This window comes from Eptesicus fuscus, chromosome 16 (assembly GCF_027574615.1).
Source record: "Eptesicus fuscus isolate TK198812 chromosome 16, DD_ASM_mEF_20220401, whole genome shotgun sequence".
Lineage (NCBI taxonomy): Eukaryota > Metazoa > Chordata > Mammalia > Chiroptera > Vespertilionidae > Eptesicus > Eptesicus fuscus.
In genome coordinates, this window is record NC_072488.1 from 19,571,491 (window position 1) to 19,587,777 (window position 16,287).

Below are 16,287 nucleotides of genomic sequence, written 5' to 3' on the forward strand. Positions count from 1 at the left end.
TAACAAAATTTTTAATTATGCATCTTTTTATATATATTAAAAATATTTTTATGCATGTACCTGTGTACTTTTATTATTGCTTTATAGTAGCTTTTTGCTTTGGGCAAGGTTGGGATTTCTTCATAATATCTTTCCCAAATATTATTTAACAAGTTTGGGATAGTTCTTTTAAATAATGATATATCTGTTAAAATAATCAGCTCATTGAGGGTATAGTGATCACTACAATTCATAAAATTTTTTTTTCTCCCCTCTAAAGGAGAAGGGAAACTCAACCTGGAAAATAAATAAAATATATTGTAAAACTGATTTTTGAGACTTAGTAATGATCTTTGGTGGAAGGAGATATATAAATTTAGTTCCTTTCTTCATATAGTAATTAAAAATAGCTTGAAATTCTAAATAGTCCTCATTTAAAACTGTAAACAGACATTTTTGAGATAGTAGTTATTAACATGTAGAAAAACTGAAAAGGCTGTAACTGGCCATGATTTAAATTCATAATTATAACGGCAGTAGCTAACCTATTGAGCCCTTACTTTGTACTAAGCATTGTACATATAATGAGTATTTTAAACCTCACAACAGCCCCAGGAGTAAGTAATATTATTAGCTCCATTTTGCTTGAAGGAACTAATAGGCAGAGGGATGAAAGTTACAAAAGAAAGTTAAAGTTGCCCAAGAAACACCAAGCCAGCAAATAGTAAAGCTAGGATTTGAACTTTGCTTTACCAGTGAGGGGTGACTGCAAATAGAAAGAAGCCGTAAATCCAGACAAAGCAAGGGGGATCGGGGAGTGAAAGAGGAGGAGCCTTTTGTACATCAGGCCTTATTACCAGACACTTCATATACTATCTCATTTATGTCTTATTCCAATCCTATAAAGCAGAAACCAGTATTTCATTTAAAACATTAACTTCTTTAAAGTGACTTTTCAGCTTGAATGCCAAATTACATACCGATATAGATCTGATTCAAGTAAAGTGAGTTGCCGAGCAATTTCTATTGGGTGTAAAGTAAGCAGGTCAAAAGTCTCTATGTGCCCAGGTCGGCTTATATGCCACTCGACTGTGGGAGGTGAACTCTGAAATGTAATATTATGACCTGGTCCATTGTCTCTTGCAATTTTTTTCCTTTGGATGATTTTAGTGATGGATTCAACCCATTTTTTCATTGCTTTACCTGAAATACATTTAAAATAATATTTAAATATATTTTACTTAATATTTTATTTAAAAAATAGTTTAAAATCATACAAGTGATACCTGAATATATCTTTGCTATAAAAAGATTAAATGATCAAAATTTTAAAAATGTAAGTTCCCTTTATTATTTCCCTGTTCCCTATACTAATCTCTTTTTCCTTCACATGGTTTATATCCTTCCATAACCTTCTTAAATATTAGAAAGTAATTTATTTGTAGAGATTTTTCACTTCTGTTGTTCTGAACTACAGTTCTAAATATTTTATAATCCTCCAAACAAAGATCTATTTACATAAAAGAGACAAGGATAGATTATACACAATCACCATTAATCTAATCAATATTGCATTTCATAAACCAAACAGGGCCGGAGGACTAAGTCCTTCGTTTTTGCATAATTTTTTTTTAATGTGGCTTTGTTTTGTTTTATGCATGAAAGTACTACTACTGAACCCTTTATTTTCTGATTCTCATTTAGCATGTACAATGGAAATGGAAATTAAGTTATCCAGGACATACTTATACAATCATATAATCTTTAAAACTAGAAGAGAAGCTCTGGAGATCATTAAGCCTAGCTCCTAATGTTACTGATGAGGAAACTTAAATACAAAGAATCAAAGTGGCCCCTGAAAATGTTTCCTGGAGATGTGATGCTGCAAGAACCATCTTTTATATGATAATGACTATTTTGTAATACCAATGTTACATTTTCTGAAATGTACCGAACAGATATTCAAAAGATTCTTTGGTGGCCTCTGTTTCTTGTTTCCCTTTCTAAATGTGTGCTTTCCTTAGCTGTTTGAAAAGAACCAAAGTAATTTTTTCCAAGTCATGTATCTGATGATTGGCAGTGTTAGGAATAGAACTCTTGCTTCTCGGCTCTCAGTTCACTATGCTCTGCTGCCTCACTGATGTATGCACTATTCACCTAATGGTGGCTCAGCAACCTCCATCAGTAATGGCATAATTGTTCCTAATTGACCTTTGGTACACGTACTTTCAGGTAAGTGTAAAGACAGCATAAATTGAGACTTCTTTTTTTATCCAATTTCAAAATAACCAGTAAGTTGATTTACTAAATGAAAATACATTGGTTAATATTGATTATTGAGCAATTTGTAGGTCAAAAATATGGTCTAATGAAAATTTTGAAATTTTCCTATTATTATGCTGGCACTACTAAAAACACCTCTTAACAACAATAACCATTAATGATATCAATTGATAGTCACTCTATAGGTACTTTTATTACACATAAAACTAGGCACACAAAAACCATACTTCAGGGTAGTAAACAATACAATATACAGATGATATATTACAGAATTGTATACCTGAAACCTATATAATTTTATTAGCCAATGTCAACCCAATAAATTCAATTTAAAAAACACCATACCTCTTACTGTTCCAATAAATTCCTCCATTCGCTGCAAAAGATGTGCATCCCTTTCAAAGTCATAGAAGTGGTGCTCTACCCAGTGCCGACATACATTTAACACTCTATGGCATTAACACAGAAGAATAACTGAATTACAAGGGAACTCAGATATACATGTTTATCACAATGAATGGTATAAATGAAAACAGAGTAACTTTCACCAAATTAAATAATCTTTTTTAAAAAATATGTTTTTATTGATTCCAGAGAGAGGGAGAGGGAGATAGAAACATCAATGATGAGAATCATTGATCGGCTGCCTCCTGCATGCCCCCTACTGGGATGCAGCCTGCAACCCGGGCATGTGCCCTGACTGGGAATCAAACCCTGACCTCCTGGTTCATGGGTTGATGCTCAACTACTGAGCCATACTGGCTGGGCAAATTAAATAATCTTATAAGTGACCAACCACTTTTAAAATCCTATGTTAATTAAGACTTACACAATAATTTCTGAAATTGCTTTTCACTCATTTTACTTCTTACCTCCTCCTTACTTATTCCTTATTTACTTCAACTCTGAAACAAAAGTCCAATAAAGACTTATTTACTTCAGTTACTTATCTAATCTTACCGCAGTTGTACAGGCTGTATATATTCTTTTCTAAACCTTTTTAGTTCTGCACTCAGGGGTTGATCTCCATTCTCTATAGCTATGCGATCAGCTTCTGTTGGCTCAGGCTCTGGAATTTCAAACCTAACATAAAGCAGAATAAACTAATGAAAATATTAACTATAATCAAATTTACAAACAGAAAACTACAAATCTTTTTACTAGTCCCCATAATCAAGAGAGCACTGTTAAAAATTACTAAGGATAATATGAAAACAAGGTTTCTATAATGTAACAGTTAACGATCTTATAGATAAAACTAACTAGAAACACAATAAAGAATAGATTCAAATCTAAAAATAAATATGATTCTAAGTTATGGGACAGATGTTCATTTTTGGCTCATGTAATTACTCTAAGTCAATTAACATAATACTTTTTAAGGGTAATGCTTGAGAAGTTGACTAATCTTTGGTTGGATGAAACACTTCTTGATTATAGTATTTGTTCACTGACAAGCTCCATTTTCTTTAACTTGTGGTACATTTGAAACATTCTGTTTAGAACATCTAAATCATCAAAATTTGAATTTCCTGAGTCTAAATTATGTATTTTATATATATTTAAATAATCAAAGTTAACATATTATTATAAAATAAATGGTCTTCTAAGATATTTTATTTCTTTAGAAAGTGCTCATGAACTACAATTTAAAGCTTATCTAATATATTTCCAAAAAACATGTAAGATCTTAGTTCAATTAAAAAAAAAAGAATTTAAACATTTAAAATTGACAGACCTTTCTATTATAAGACTCAGTAGTTCTTGAGGTTTACAAAAGGATCTGTATGTTGTAAGAAATGTCCGAACAAAATTGGGATCTAAGAAGAAAAAGAAAAAAATCTTATTAAAATCTTTGATTCAGAATGATTAAAACTATTGTCTACATTTTCAAGAGATTAAGTAGTCAATTTAAAAATGTTTGACCACATAGAATGCTTTGGACTTTATAATGAACTGTTAGACTTAGTGTTTCTTAAATTAGCGGCAAAACTATGGATACTAAAATTTTACATTAGCCTATTTTCTTGACCTCTGCACAACTCTGACCAGCTGACGTTAAACTCAGTATTGGCCACAAGAATGTGAAGGGAAGAGGTAAAAGGCAAAGGCCAAGCATGAAAAGAAGCTCCGACCTGCTACCTGGGTCTCAGAACATCACCTGTTGGTTTATCTCCCTCATAAAGAGAAAGGCCACAGAAGTTACCATTACTTTTCCTGACATCCAGACTGATTTATCTAAGATCAGTTATCAGTGTCTTTCAATCATGTTAACAGAGCATACAACCAGAAAGCGTATCTTATAATGTTAAATCCAGTTTCTAAATTATTTTATTTGCTAAAGGTTTTCCTTAAAACGGCTAAAAGATGCTGCAAACACCTATAAGTTATTAAAACTATTAAATGTGCAGAGTATGCTGATTTGGTTATATTCACAACTTTTAATTTCTTTTATTTCAAGTAATCACAATGAGAGTTCAGTCATAAAAGCAGGAGTCTCCGACCCCTTCCAGCAGAGGACCTACTTTTCATTCACATCTCCATGAAGTAAGACAGGTCGTTGGCTGAGTATGACCACTTCCCCAGGCCTGGCCTATTGCAGTCTTTGCCTGATAGTATTCTCTCAAGTTGTGTCATCAGCACAAGAGACCTGGGCTGTCATCTTCTATATAAAGAGGGGGAGAAACATTTTTCCACAGTGGGGAAAAAAATCACTTCTATAACTCAAATTTTATCAAGGTCCACATTTAGTTGCAAGAGTCGTTAAAAAGGAGGAGGGAAGAGTTCATTAACTTGAGTTTTTACTGGGAGAATCCTTTCCCTATTTTACATTAGGGCCTCGTAAACTCTAATCCTATTCTATATAATAAAAGGCAAATATGCAAATTGACCAAATGGCGGACCGATCAGGCACAATGACGTGAACTGACCACCAGGGGGCTGACACTCAACGCAGGAGCTGCCCCCTGGTGGTCAATGTGCTCCTACAGGGGGAGCACCGCTCAGCCAGAAGCCAGGCTCACGGCTGGCAAGTGCAGTGGTGGTGGTGGGAGCCTCTCCTGCCTCTGCAGCAGCTTCTCCCGCCTCTGCAGCAGTCAGACATCCCCGAAGGGCTCCCGAACTGTGAGAGGGCGCAGACTGGGCTGAAGGACCCTCTCCCCTCAAGTGCACGGATTTCGTACACCAGGCCTTTAGTCCTATATAATAAAAAGCTAATATGCCAATCAACCAAACAGTGGAACGACCAGTCGCTATGATGTGCACTGACCAACAGGGGGCAGACGCTCAATGCAGGAGCTGCCCTCAGCCCGCAGGCACCAGGTAGGTGCCAGCGGGGACCCCCATCACAACGCCGGTCGCCCCACAGAGGGAGGCGACCGGTGGTGGCAGCGGAGGGCAGTGGGGCCAGGTGGTAAGTGGGCAGCCCCAGGCAGGCCAAGGCGGGTGCCAGCGTGGGCCCCCTGACCACCCCACTGGTCACCGCACAGACTGGCCCTAATTGCTGGCCAGGCCTAGGGACCCTACCCATGCATGAATTTTGTGCACTGGGCCTCTAGTTTAATGATAAACTCATTGAGAGTAGCAAGTACATACCTTTATTTTTGTTAGGCTATGTATACACTGTGGACTGTTTACAAGAAGTACAATGCCTTTTATTAGCATAGGATTTAGCAAGAATCAGAATTAATTTTTTTGGAAAATTTCTATTTAGGCTGATTCTGTCTGATTAAGAACCACCCTAAATTTAACCTTATAATAAAATAATACATTAACTTCTTTCCCCCTAAAAAGCTAATCCATGGACTTACCACAAAACTGAAATCTATTTCCCAAATGATTAGTATATGTGGTCATCAAAATAATAAATTGATTTAAATATGACACAACCTTGAATTTAAGATTATAATGCCTTTTTAAGTTAAAGAAAAATTTAATAACAAAAATACATTGGTTTTGCCCTAGCTGGTTTGGCTCAGGGATAGAGCATCAGCCTGCAGACTGAAGTGTCCCAGGTTCAATTCTGGTCAAGGGCACATGCCTGGGTTGCAAGCTCAATTACCAGTTAGGGTAGTGAAGGAGTCAGCCAATCAATGATTTTCATCATTAATGTTTCTATCTCTCTCTCCCTCTCCCTTCCTCTCTGAAATCAATAAAAATATATTTAAAAAAATACACTGGTTTTAAATGACCCTCTTTTCCTTTTGCTTTATACCTTCTGAGGCTAGAGTGGGTTACTGATAAAAGTAATTTAAACACATACAACCCTTTAGTAATTTCCTTTGTTGGTATTTTATTGTTTGTCTTCAGTTACAGAGCTCCTCAAACGTTAAAGACTAATGTCTCATCCAGAAGAAAAGATTTTAAAACAGAAGGCTGTACAAGATTTTAAAACAGAGATTTATATCGATTTCATCACAGTCCTCCCTTTCAAGAATCTTCTTCCTGTTCTGCAAATCTATTTGTAAGGTGAGGCTACGCAAAACATCATGTGTTTAGGAAACAGAAGCAGTGGCTACCGTAGAGATGCTGAGCTGTCACTGTTGGAGAGAGAGCCCAGATCTTTAGTACAAAGTACTTCAAGTATCCCTGATTTCTGTTCCAAACTTAGGGTGACCCGTCCTTTTTTTAAAAGAAAAGTTTGTTTCAGTCTAAAAGTCTAAAATTGATATCTAGACCCATTTCTTCTCAAATGCCACCTGTCAGGCTGATAAGTTGTGGGGTATTCAAGGTACTTTTAAGTTGAAAAAGAGAATAAAAGTTCTTAGTGAATTAAAAAATTTATTTTTAAAAGTTGGCTATTTTTAAAGGCATCTGATTTTTAAAATGGTAATAGTGTGGTGAAGGCCTGGGGGGTCAGGTGAGAGGTGGAGGGGGGGGGTCACTGGGGAAAAAAAGGGGACGTCTGTAATAGTTTCAATAAAGATAAATTTAAAAATTAAAAATATTTATTATCTATAATAATAAAAGGGTAATATGCTAATTAGACCAGATGTCCTTCCTGACAAAGCTGAGGCCAGAGGGAAGCCAGCCGGGTTTCCCGGTGCCTGCGGGCGGCCCGAGGGAAGCAGCCCGGGTCCCGGGTGCCTGCTGGCAGCTGGAGGAGGGAAGCTCGGGTCCCGGGTGCCAGAGGGAAGCCAGTGCTGGCAGCTAGGGGAAGGAAGGCCTACTCTTGCATGAATCTCATGCATTGGGCCTCTAGTAGTAAATAATAAATAAAAATGTAGTTTATTTTAAATCTACAATGATATTAATATTGGATGTAAAAATTACAACCTAGTGAAAGCTCACCCTTTTGTAAGCTATAAATAATGTCTAATAAAAATGAGAAATAAGAAAAAATAAAGTGGTCTTTTCATCTTAAACCAAAACCTCTGGCCATTTCAGTCCATTAGTAACTGATGACAATGCTGAGAAGTCATGATGTGCATCAGTGCCACACGGTCCAGGGGATCCCATCAATTCCTGATGTCTGTTCTGCAAGGTTCTCAGACAGCATTCTCATAATTTATTCCACAGAATTTCCCTGAACTGATAGGGCCTGGGATATTTTTTCTTTTCTACATATGAGAGAAGTAACTAAGAGTTATCAAGGGTCACACAATAGAGTGACAGAGATGGTACCATAACCTAGATTGTGTAATTCCTGATTTTTTTCCCCCTACTGTATCACATAACCTCCCTGGGTTAAAGGATCCCTTAAGGTTTACACCGCCATGAGATCTAACCAGAAAGAAGGAATCCATGAATTATATAACCAGTATAGAAATTTACATAAAATATTAATTCAGAATATAGTTATAAACTTCTAATCTTGGGCAAAGGCAATAGAAAGTCGTCGGAAAATTAGCAGTCTAATTGTGATTCTGTATTTCTTGTTAAGCCTTCTTCCAGACTTTAGGAAATAGCAACTGTACCTTCCTGTACACTGTATTCAGAAGTTTCTGAAGCTGGCAGTGAAATAAACACTCCCACAATCATCAGTTGTACTAAGTTCTAAAGTGACTCAAGTTTAAGTTGTTTTTAGCTTGATTAGAAATGAGGAGTCTTGCCAAAAGAAAAAAACCAGCAGAGGCTAAAAATAAACCAAGAAAATTTGGCAAGAGTTTAAGTACTTTCAAAAAATTTTCTTAAAGGCTGCATATATTACCAGGATTTAGTAATTTAGACTCTATTTTTAGTCTAACGCAGTGGAAATCTACTAATGAATGAAAAACTTATATTAATAGAGGACATAACATCTGCATTTTAAATTTTATACAAAAAGGGTACATATTCCAGAAGCTAATTTTATTTCTATTGATTTGCCCATTTCAGTGATTGTAACATATCACTGATTATAACATATACCATGTCACACTACACTTTACCTTATTGATGATGTAAAGGACTAAGATAATGGATATTTTTAAAATACCCACCAATAAAGATAGGTTATATAATTTTGTAAGAAAACAAAGAACTGGCCCTGTCTGGGTAGCTCAGTTGGTTAGAGCATCATTCCCATATGCCAAAGATGCGGGTTCTATCTCAGGTCAGGGCACATACAAGAAACAACCAATGAATGCATACATAAGTGCAACAAACAAACTGTTTCTCTCTCTCTCTCTCTCTCTCTCTCTCTCTCTCTCTCTCTCTCTCTCTCTCTCTCTAAGTCAATAAATAAATTTTCTTAAAAGGAAAACGAAGGACCTACTTACATTTATCAGGTAATCATAAAAGCTAGGTTTCATATTGCCTCTATTAGTTGTGAGTAGCAGTTATCTACCTATATTATAAAATGATTATTTCAGAGACAATGGAAGGCAAATGCATAAAAATACAAAAGCCAGGTTGGTTTGATTTTAAAATATAAGCATAAACAAATATTTGTGGAGAAAATTTAAATCAACTATTTTGATATTCTCCTTTTTCTGTTTATCACTTGCTTATGGATGTAATTCCACAAACCTCTTTCTTAAACTAAACCTTAACAGATTTCAATATAAGCAATGGCAAAAACTTCCTCTGTGGTTTTTCTCTTCTGGCTGCTCAGCATCCCTCTCTCTAATCAAATACCTGCCAACTCCCATCAGGTCCCTGGTCTAAGCCCAGGTTATTTCAAACATGAGTTATAGTTACTATTTTCTGCTGGTTTTCTAGCTGCCCATCTCCCTCACTCTAAAAACGGTTCTTATACAGTATTTTATTGCACAGTTCTTCAAAATCTGAGGAACTCAGAATATACTTACATTAATGTTCAGAATATAGCATACTAGATTTGAGGTGATAAATTCAATCCTTTTTATCTTATGTACTTATTTTGATCAATACTTGACATTTTATTTGGCAAGGTCAATGAAATTTATGAGATATTTATTACCTAGAGTTATTTATGTAAAGAATACCCTTCCCCCAGCCACCACAGTGAAACACTGTTCATCAGGATGTGTGTTCACGTGATCATTCTCCCTTTAATACAGCCATTTAAAAAGCTACAAGAAACAATAAGCTCCTCAACAAGGATTTATAAACAATCACTCTTGAATTCCTTACAAAAGGAAACAGACCGCTACGCTGACGCACAAACACTTAACAAAAAAAAAAGAATTTAAAAATAGAACAGCACTGCCCTATAGATCAAAAACTAATGAAAAGGGTTTTTCCCCCCTAAATTAAAACACACAAACTGAGCTTATACAGTACACAAACTCAAAAAAATATCTGATACAAATTTTTGAGGATTTTCTATATGAAGGCGTAAAGTATCAGTTAATACTTTAAAGAAAAATATCAACTGGCCTTTTTTCTCAGTATCGTTTTCCACGAAAGGGAAGTTCACCATGCATGGGAAACACCTTTTCCCCACACTTCAATGTGAAAAGCTTTTATTTCCATATAATGTCAGTTCTGAATTATTACCTCTACCTCAAGGTCACCTCATTTGTCTAAAATATAATAACAAAGCAGACATAGCATCACCAAACATTTCTTTACTCATGTTGTTTTAAGTCTCAATATTAATTTGTACTTTACTTCCTGTAACTATAACCAAAGTGAAATTCCTACTCTCCTCTTCTTTATGCATGTTGCTTTGTGCCTTCTTACTGTATAGATAAGGAAGGTCTCTTCATATCCCTGCTGGATTCAGAATGTTCCATCTAACTAGATAATTTCCCCCCTAGCACTTCGGGTGAATTCCAAAGTTCTGATGTATTTAGTGAATTATTATATGTCCAGAAATACTGGCTCTGAGAGACTGGATCTTAGATTCCATATAAGACCCTGTTGCAATCTTTTAAGCAAGTAAGCACTCTCTAACTCACCTACATTTAATTTTTTCTCCCAGAAAGCTTTCCATTACAGAGCAAACATCACCGATGGACTAATGACTGGGTTTTGTTAAAACTAAAATGATGATGACCAGTATGTAACTATATAGTAAAATATTTGCTTTAAAATGAAAGTTTACAGTTAGAACTTATTACCTACTTTAATAAGAAAGAAAATTACTCGGACTATATCTTCATAGTAGACCTGTTTTCCAGAAATTAATAAACCATTTGTATTACTGGCAATTCAAACCAAGCAAGCAAGTTTCTTTTTTAAAAAAGAAAATTATTTTTTTATTGACTTCAGAAAGGGAGGGAGAGGGAGAGACAGAAACATCAATGATGAGAGAGAATAATCAATTGCCTGCCTCCTGCATGCCCCACACTGGGGAGTGAGCCCGCAACCTGGGCATGTGCCCTGACCTCCTGGTTCATAGGTCGACGCTCAACCACTGAGCCACGCCGAACGGGCAAGCAAGTACGTTTCTTTATTTTTATTATTCACTACACATAATAAAAATATTATAATTAAAAGAATTCACTTTGTATGAGTCAGTGTAACAAGGTAGAAAGTATATTCTATTAAGGGTCAAGAAACCTAAAGTCTAGTCTTCATTCTGTAATTACCTGCTGATATAACTTCTGGCAAATCACATAAGCTTCAGGGGCTGTGGGTTTTTGTCTATAAAGTGAGGAATGGGTCACCTCATCTAACATTAGTAATCTATAGCTTTATTTCATAAATTATTGCTAAAATACTTGAGGGATCAAGTTAACTGGAGACAAAGTGAAGTCTGAATTAAGTAATATTAAACTAGTTTCTCTTTTGCTTTTTATGACAATGTGTGACCAACCTATAATCTAAAAAATTTCCTGTAAGTAGTTCTTGATAGTTACTAGTTTCTCATTGTATTATAATCAATGTCTTTTATTATAACTCTATACAATATAATTAAATGTGCAAGTTAAATTTTAGCTTTTGTTTCAATGTAAGCCACAACTTGCACTGTATGTTCTCCAATAAATACCTACCAACCAACTAACCAACCCCCACCCTCTCAAAAAAAAGAAAAGAGCAGACCAATAGTTCGTAAAACAAATGGTAATTTGATCTGTTATCATTGCAGTGAGGACTCAGAGTTCATGTGAACTGGAAGAGAAATAACTGTTAAAAATTACTGCTTTCATGTTTTACAAATTTATCGATGGTCTATTAAAAGCACTCTATTGGCAGTAATACAGTCAGTAACAGACCCTACAGAGAGCCCAAACAAACTAATACTACTAATTTGTATGTGCTGTAAAAACAACTCAAAAAAGCTGCTTGTGGATTCTAGTTATACTAGTAATATAGTAATGACTTAAGTTAAAATAGTGTAAATTAAGCTTCAAAAGAGGAAAAGAAAAATGTTAAAAAACTTAGTCACACACTTTTAAAACCAATACTGGCATTTTATTCTTTAAGAAATTAAGGAAAGGAATTTTTTAAAAACTTAAAAAAAAAAAAAAAGACAATCTTGTCAATTTAAATATACTTTGCAAAGTTCTATAAATCTAGAAATTTAAGTATTTTATATTAATTAAAAAGATGTCCATTTAAAATATCATTCTATTCAAAAACTAAAAATTAATGTAAATGAGAGCAACTATCAAAAGTAGCTAACATAATACCATGCCTAAAGTACTCTGTCCACAGACTTGGCTAGCGTGTACATTAAGAGAAGACTGCCAACTTTATAGAAAAACTGGCAACTATGCTTGTTCAAATTTAGTTTGTTTTTAAGTGTCCTCAAAAAATAAAAATAAAAAGGTCCATAAAGTGAAAAAAAAAGTGCCTTCCTTCAAAATAATTAAAGGCACTGTTCTCCAGAAAAAAAAATTTGTAGTTCTACAACTACTTATTAATAATTACAAGTTAGATCTGTGAAATATAGCAGTTTAAAGAAAATTTTTAGCATTAACAATTATTTCTGTGATATATAGCATGCAACTTAAATAAAATTTTAATAATTAACAATTGAGTTTTATAGAAGCAATTATATTACAAATTTTGGGATCAAATGTCTTCCAGTTCAAATACCACTGACATGATAATAAACACTAGTAAGTCTTCTTCAGCATTTGCAACTTATATTTCTCTATCGGAAAAGATAGTATAACTTCTGTCTTAGGAGTTTTACTATTGATTGGGAGGATTAATTTTACTCTAAACAGTATAAGAACTCAAAGGTTTTTAAAATAAAATGGACAATTTAGAAAGCTTAAGCTAAAAAATTCTGTGAATCTTCTAAGACACTAAAAAATCAGAATGATGTGTCAAGAAGAACAAATTGAACTTTCATAACCTTAAAAATTTCAACCAAATGACTTGTATGCATGCATATAAGCATAACCAATGGACACAGACACTAGGAGGGTGAAGGCGTGTGTGTGTGTGTGTGTGTGTGTGTGGCGGGGGAAGGCTGGAGGGTGGTCAATAGGGGAAAAAGGAGACATATCTTCTACTATTTGTAATACTTTAAACAATAAAAGAAAAAGTAGCAAAGAAATAAGTATTTTGTAACCACAAAATTTGGGTAATTTAATAAAACATTTTTGTAGTGTATTCTAGATCTTAAAGAGAAGTTAATGAAAATCAACTAAATATGTAAGATATATTAATTACTGATAATTGTACCTTCTCTCAAAAAGTTTCATATGTAAAAATAGATGACAGAATAATCTATTTCTTTTTTTAAAAAAATCATAGGCAACTTATTTAAATTTCCTGTGCCTTTACTTATTTCGGGGTCAGTAAAATGAATACACTAATTATAAAAGTTTCTAAGTGAAAAATAAATAGTAAAATGGAATCCCAGACTAGTCTTCTTTCACTATATTCATCATATTTCAGCCTCGGGCTTAGTTTAAAAGCCAAACTGCTTTTAAAATTAGCTTATGGAAAACACTATTATTTTGCTATGAAAAAGGCTAGCAAAAGAACTACCAATTAGAGGACAAATAAAAACTAAAAACAAAACACTGGCTTACTCATCCTAGAGACATGTGGAGATAATGAAACAATTTTATATTTATAAAGTGCTTTGATGTCACTGATAAAAATAGTCTAACCTAATTCTACATTTTTGCAAGGTGGTCCTGATAATTTCCAGGACATATAAATAGTTCTGACTGGACATTAATGCATCAAATTGATTGACAATATCAAATACTATTCACCTTTATTACAGTGGATTAATGGATATATTTAAAGGTTAATTTAACTGGTTCCAGAACTGTTTCTAGAGAGAAGTGAGAATCCATTTATAGGATTTAAAACTGAAAAAAAAAATTCCCCAGAAACACACTTCTCCTAGAGATAAGAATATATTTAAGCAAGAAATATGAAGATTTAGGTTAACGTCCACTTTCAACTATTTAAGAATATTTACATTTGATTTTGTATGTTTTGGTAATAAAAACATTCTCTGAAAATAAGTTTGCATGTACATTTACAAGAGCTTTGACATCTAGTATTTCATTTATTCTCTCCAACAATATTTTAAGGTAGCTGTTGTGATGTTGATTTTTGAGATGAAAAACTACGGTTCTGAGACCTTAAGGAACTATAACAGAATGAAGGTATAAATCCAAATTCAATGCTCTTTCTACTATACCACACTCTACAGTACTTTACAATTATCAAACCTCCGAGTATGTAGGGAAGTTGAAGGTTGAAGAACATTTGATTATCATTTGTTACTTAACTTTATTAGAAGAAATAAAATTACTTAAAAACGAATCATATGTGTTCCTTACCTCTTAAACATTATATTTAATTCAGCCTCTAGCAATCTTCGTAAGTGTTTTGGACATGTTTGTCTTTAAATATTGCCCTGCTAAGGTGAAACTGTTTTCTTCAATAATAGCAGTTGTAAAAAGCAAAACAAACAAAGAAACTGGAAACTTAAATGATTTCCAGGATTGCTAAATTTAGTTCATTTTTAGGAATGGAAATTAAGAAAAAGCAATGTTGTGTATATTTGTACTGATGGCACAATTTTGGTGATGGATGTATATTAATATTTTAACTGATTTTATAATCTCAGTAATAGAAAGAAAAAAAGGCAGAGGTGTAAAAAAGTTTCAAGAAAGACCCTAATGATGATGATTTATCACTACTTTTAGTTTTGTTGCTGCCACTTTCTAACTGGATAAATTTAGCTAAGTGACATTTAGTTTCTCATTTATAACTCTAGTTGTAAAGTTAAAATAATATATGTAAATGTGATAGGAAAAAGTATAAAATTTCAAAGAAACATAAACAGCAGTATTTTCAATTAAAAAAAAAAAAGAACTCTGATAATGCGGAGGTCTTGTGTTAGTTTGCTTTCTATTTTAGGCACAATGACCAGTGCAGCAAAGAAAATCAGCCTGAAGCAGGAAAATAAAAGTCACAGGCAACTTCTTATTTCTTACCTGCGTACATATGGTATGTGAGCCTCTCTATAAGTTTAATAACAGTTCCTGCTTTGATAATTGGAATTCCAGCCTTGGGCTGCATGTTTTCTTCAAATATTATATTCTCTTCAGAGTCAGGTTCTGCAAATCTATAAACATCAGCACTAGGGAGCCTCATCTGCTCCTCCTTCTCTTCCTGTAGCATTGTCACATCAAGCATCCTTTCCAGTGTACTCCGGTACTGTAAAGATATCAATGCTGCCATCCAATTGTTTTTCTCTTCAGCTGACTTGGCAGAAAATATAACACTATTTTCATCTTTTAAAATTATTTCAAAAGCATGCTTGTACTCACTGGTGTCATCTTTGTCATTAATTTGTACCTTTCTCATAAAAAACTTTTCTTTAAGACGATATTCTGCATTGCTAGCACCAGGAAGTCTTGGCTGCCCATGATTTGATTTACAGCAAATCATTAAGCCATCAAAGAGAAATATGTGTCTCTCATGTTTGGCTCCTACACGTGTAAGAGTTCCTTCCATTATAAACTCATTGCAACACTGTCCAATGTCTTTTCCCTCCCAACCATCAATATTCTTCTGAATCTCATTCATCTTCTTGATTGCTAGTTGTTTCCCCTTCATTTGCTGACTATAAAACCGACATGCAGATTCACTGGGATAAAGGAAAAAACATCATTAGTACACAGATGACAGAGAATCTAAAATTCATGTAAATAAAGGGCAATGTAAAAGTATATTTTAAAAAGTTACGCTGGGAAGGTTCTCACTAATTCTAGAAAGATGCTAGTGTTACAAAATTGCACAATTTTGGAAACTGAAGCAACACAGTAGGACATTTCTTTTAGTGCTCTAAAAAGAAAAATGACTATTGACAAAATTCTGCCTTATAAATTCAGCTACAGAATAATTATTTTTACCTTGGCTACAGATATTTAGAATAACAAATATTATAAAATAGCCCAATATAGTGAAAAACAGTAACTTAAGAGGTTTAAAAAATTATTTAGAAATGCTCAAGAAGACCCAAAGTTAAAAAAACATGCACATGTCATCATTAGGAAACTGGAAGCAATATTATCAGAATTAATGCCTCAAATTATATACTCCCTAAAATAAGGGATACTTTGACAGAACAATGATGTTGATATAAATCTATCCAATACATTTTGCTCTATCTCTCCTTTAGCTTACCAGTTGACTCTCAGGAGGTCTTGTCTGGGAGTATGCAAGGAAAATGCACAATATGAAAGGTTT

General features: G+C 34.0%; 1 protein-coding gene across 1 annotated transcript in view; it reads right to left on the bottom strand.

Annotated features, from left to right (window-relative positions):
• SOS1 (SOS Ras/Rac guanine nucleotide exchange factor 1) overlaps positions 1 to 16,287 on the bottom strand; it is a 105,497-nt gene that overhangs the window by 25,670 nt on the left and 63,540 nt on the right. Inside the window, exons 10-14 of the mRNA XM_054728456.1 lie at positions 15,030 to 15,685; positions 4,001 to 4,082; positions 3,223 to 3,345; positions 2,608 to 2,711; positions 960 to 1,182 (exon numbers count right to left, since the gene is read on the bottom strand). Coding sequence (XP_054584431.1) covers positions 960 to 1,182; positions 2,608 to 2,711; positions 3,223 to 3,345; positions 4,001 to 4,082; positions 15,030 to 15,685 — 1,188 coding nt within the window. The remainder of the gene's footprint in view (positions 1 to 959; positions 1,183 to 2,607; positions 2,712 to 3,222; positions 3,346 to 4,000; positions 4,083 to 15,029; positions 15,686 to 16,287) is intronic.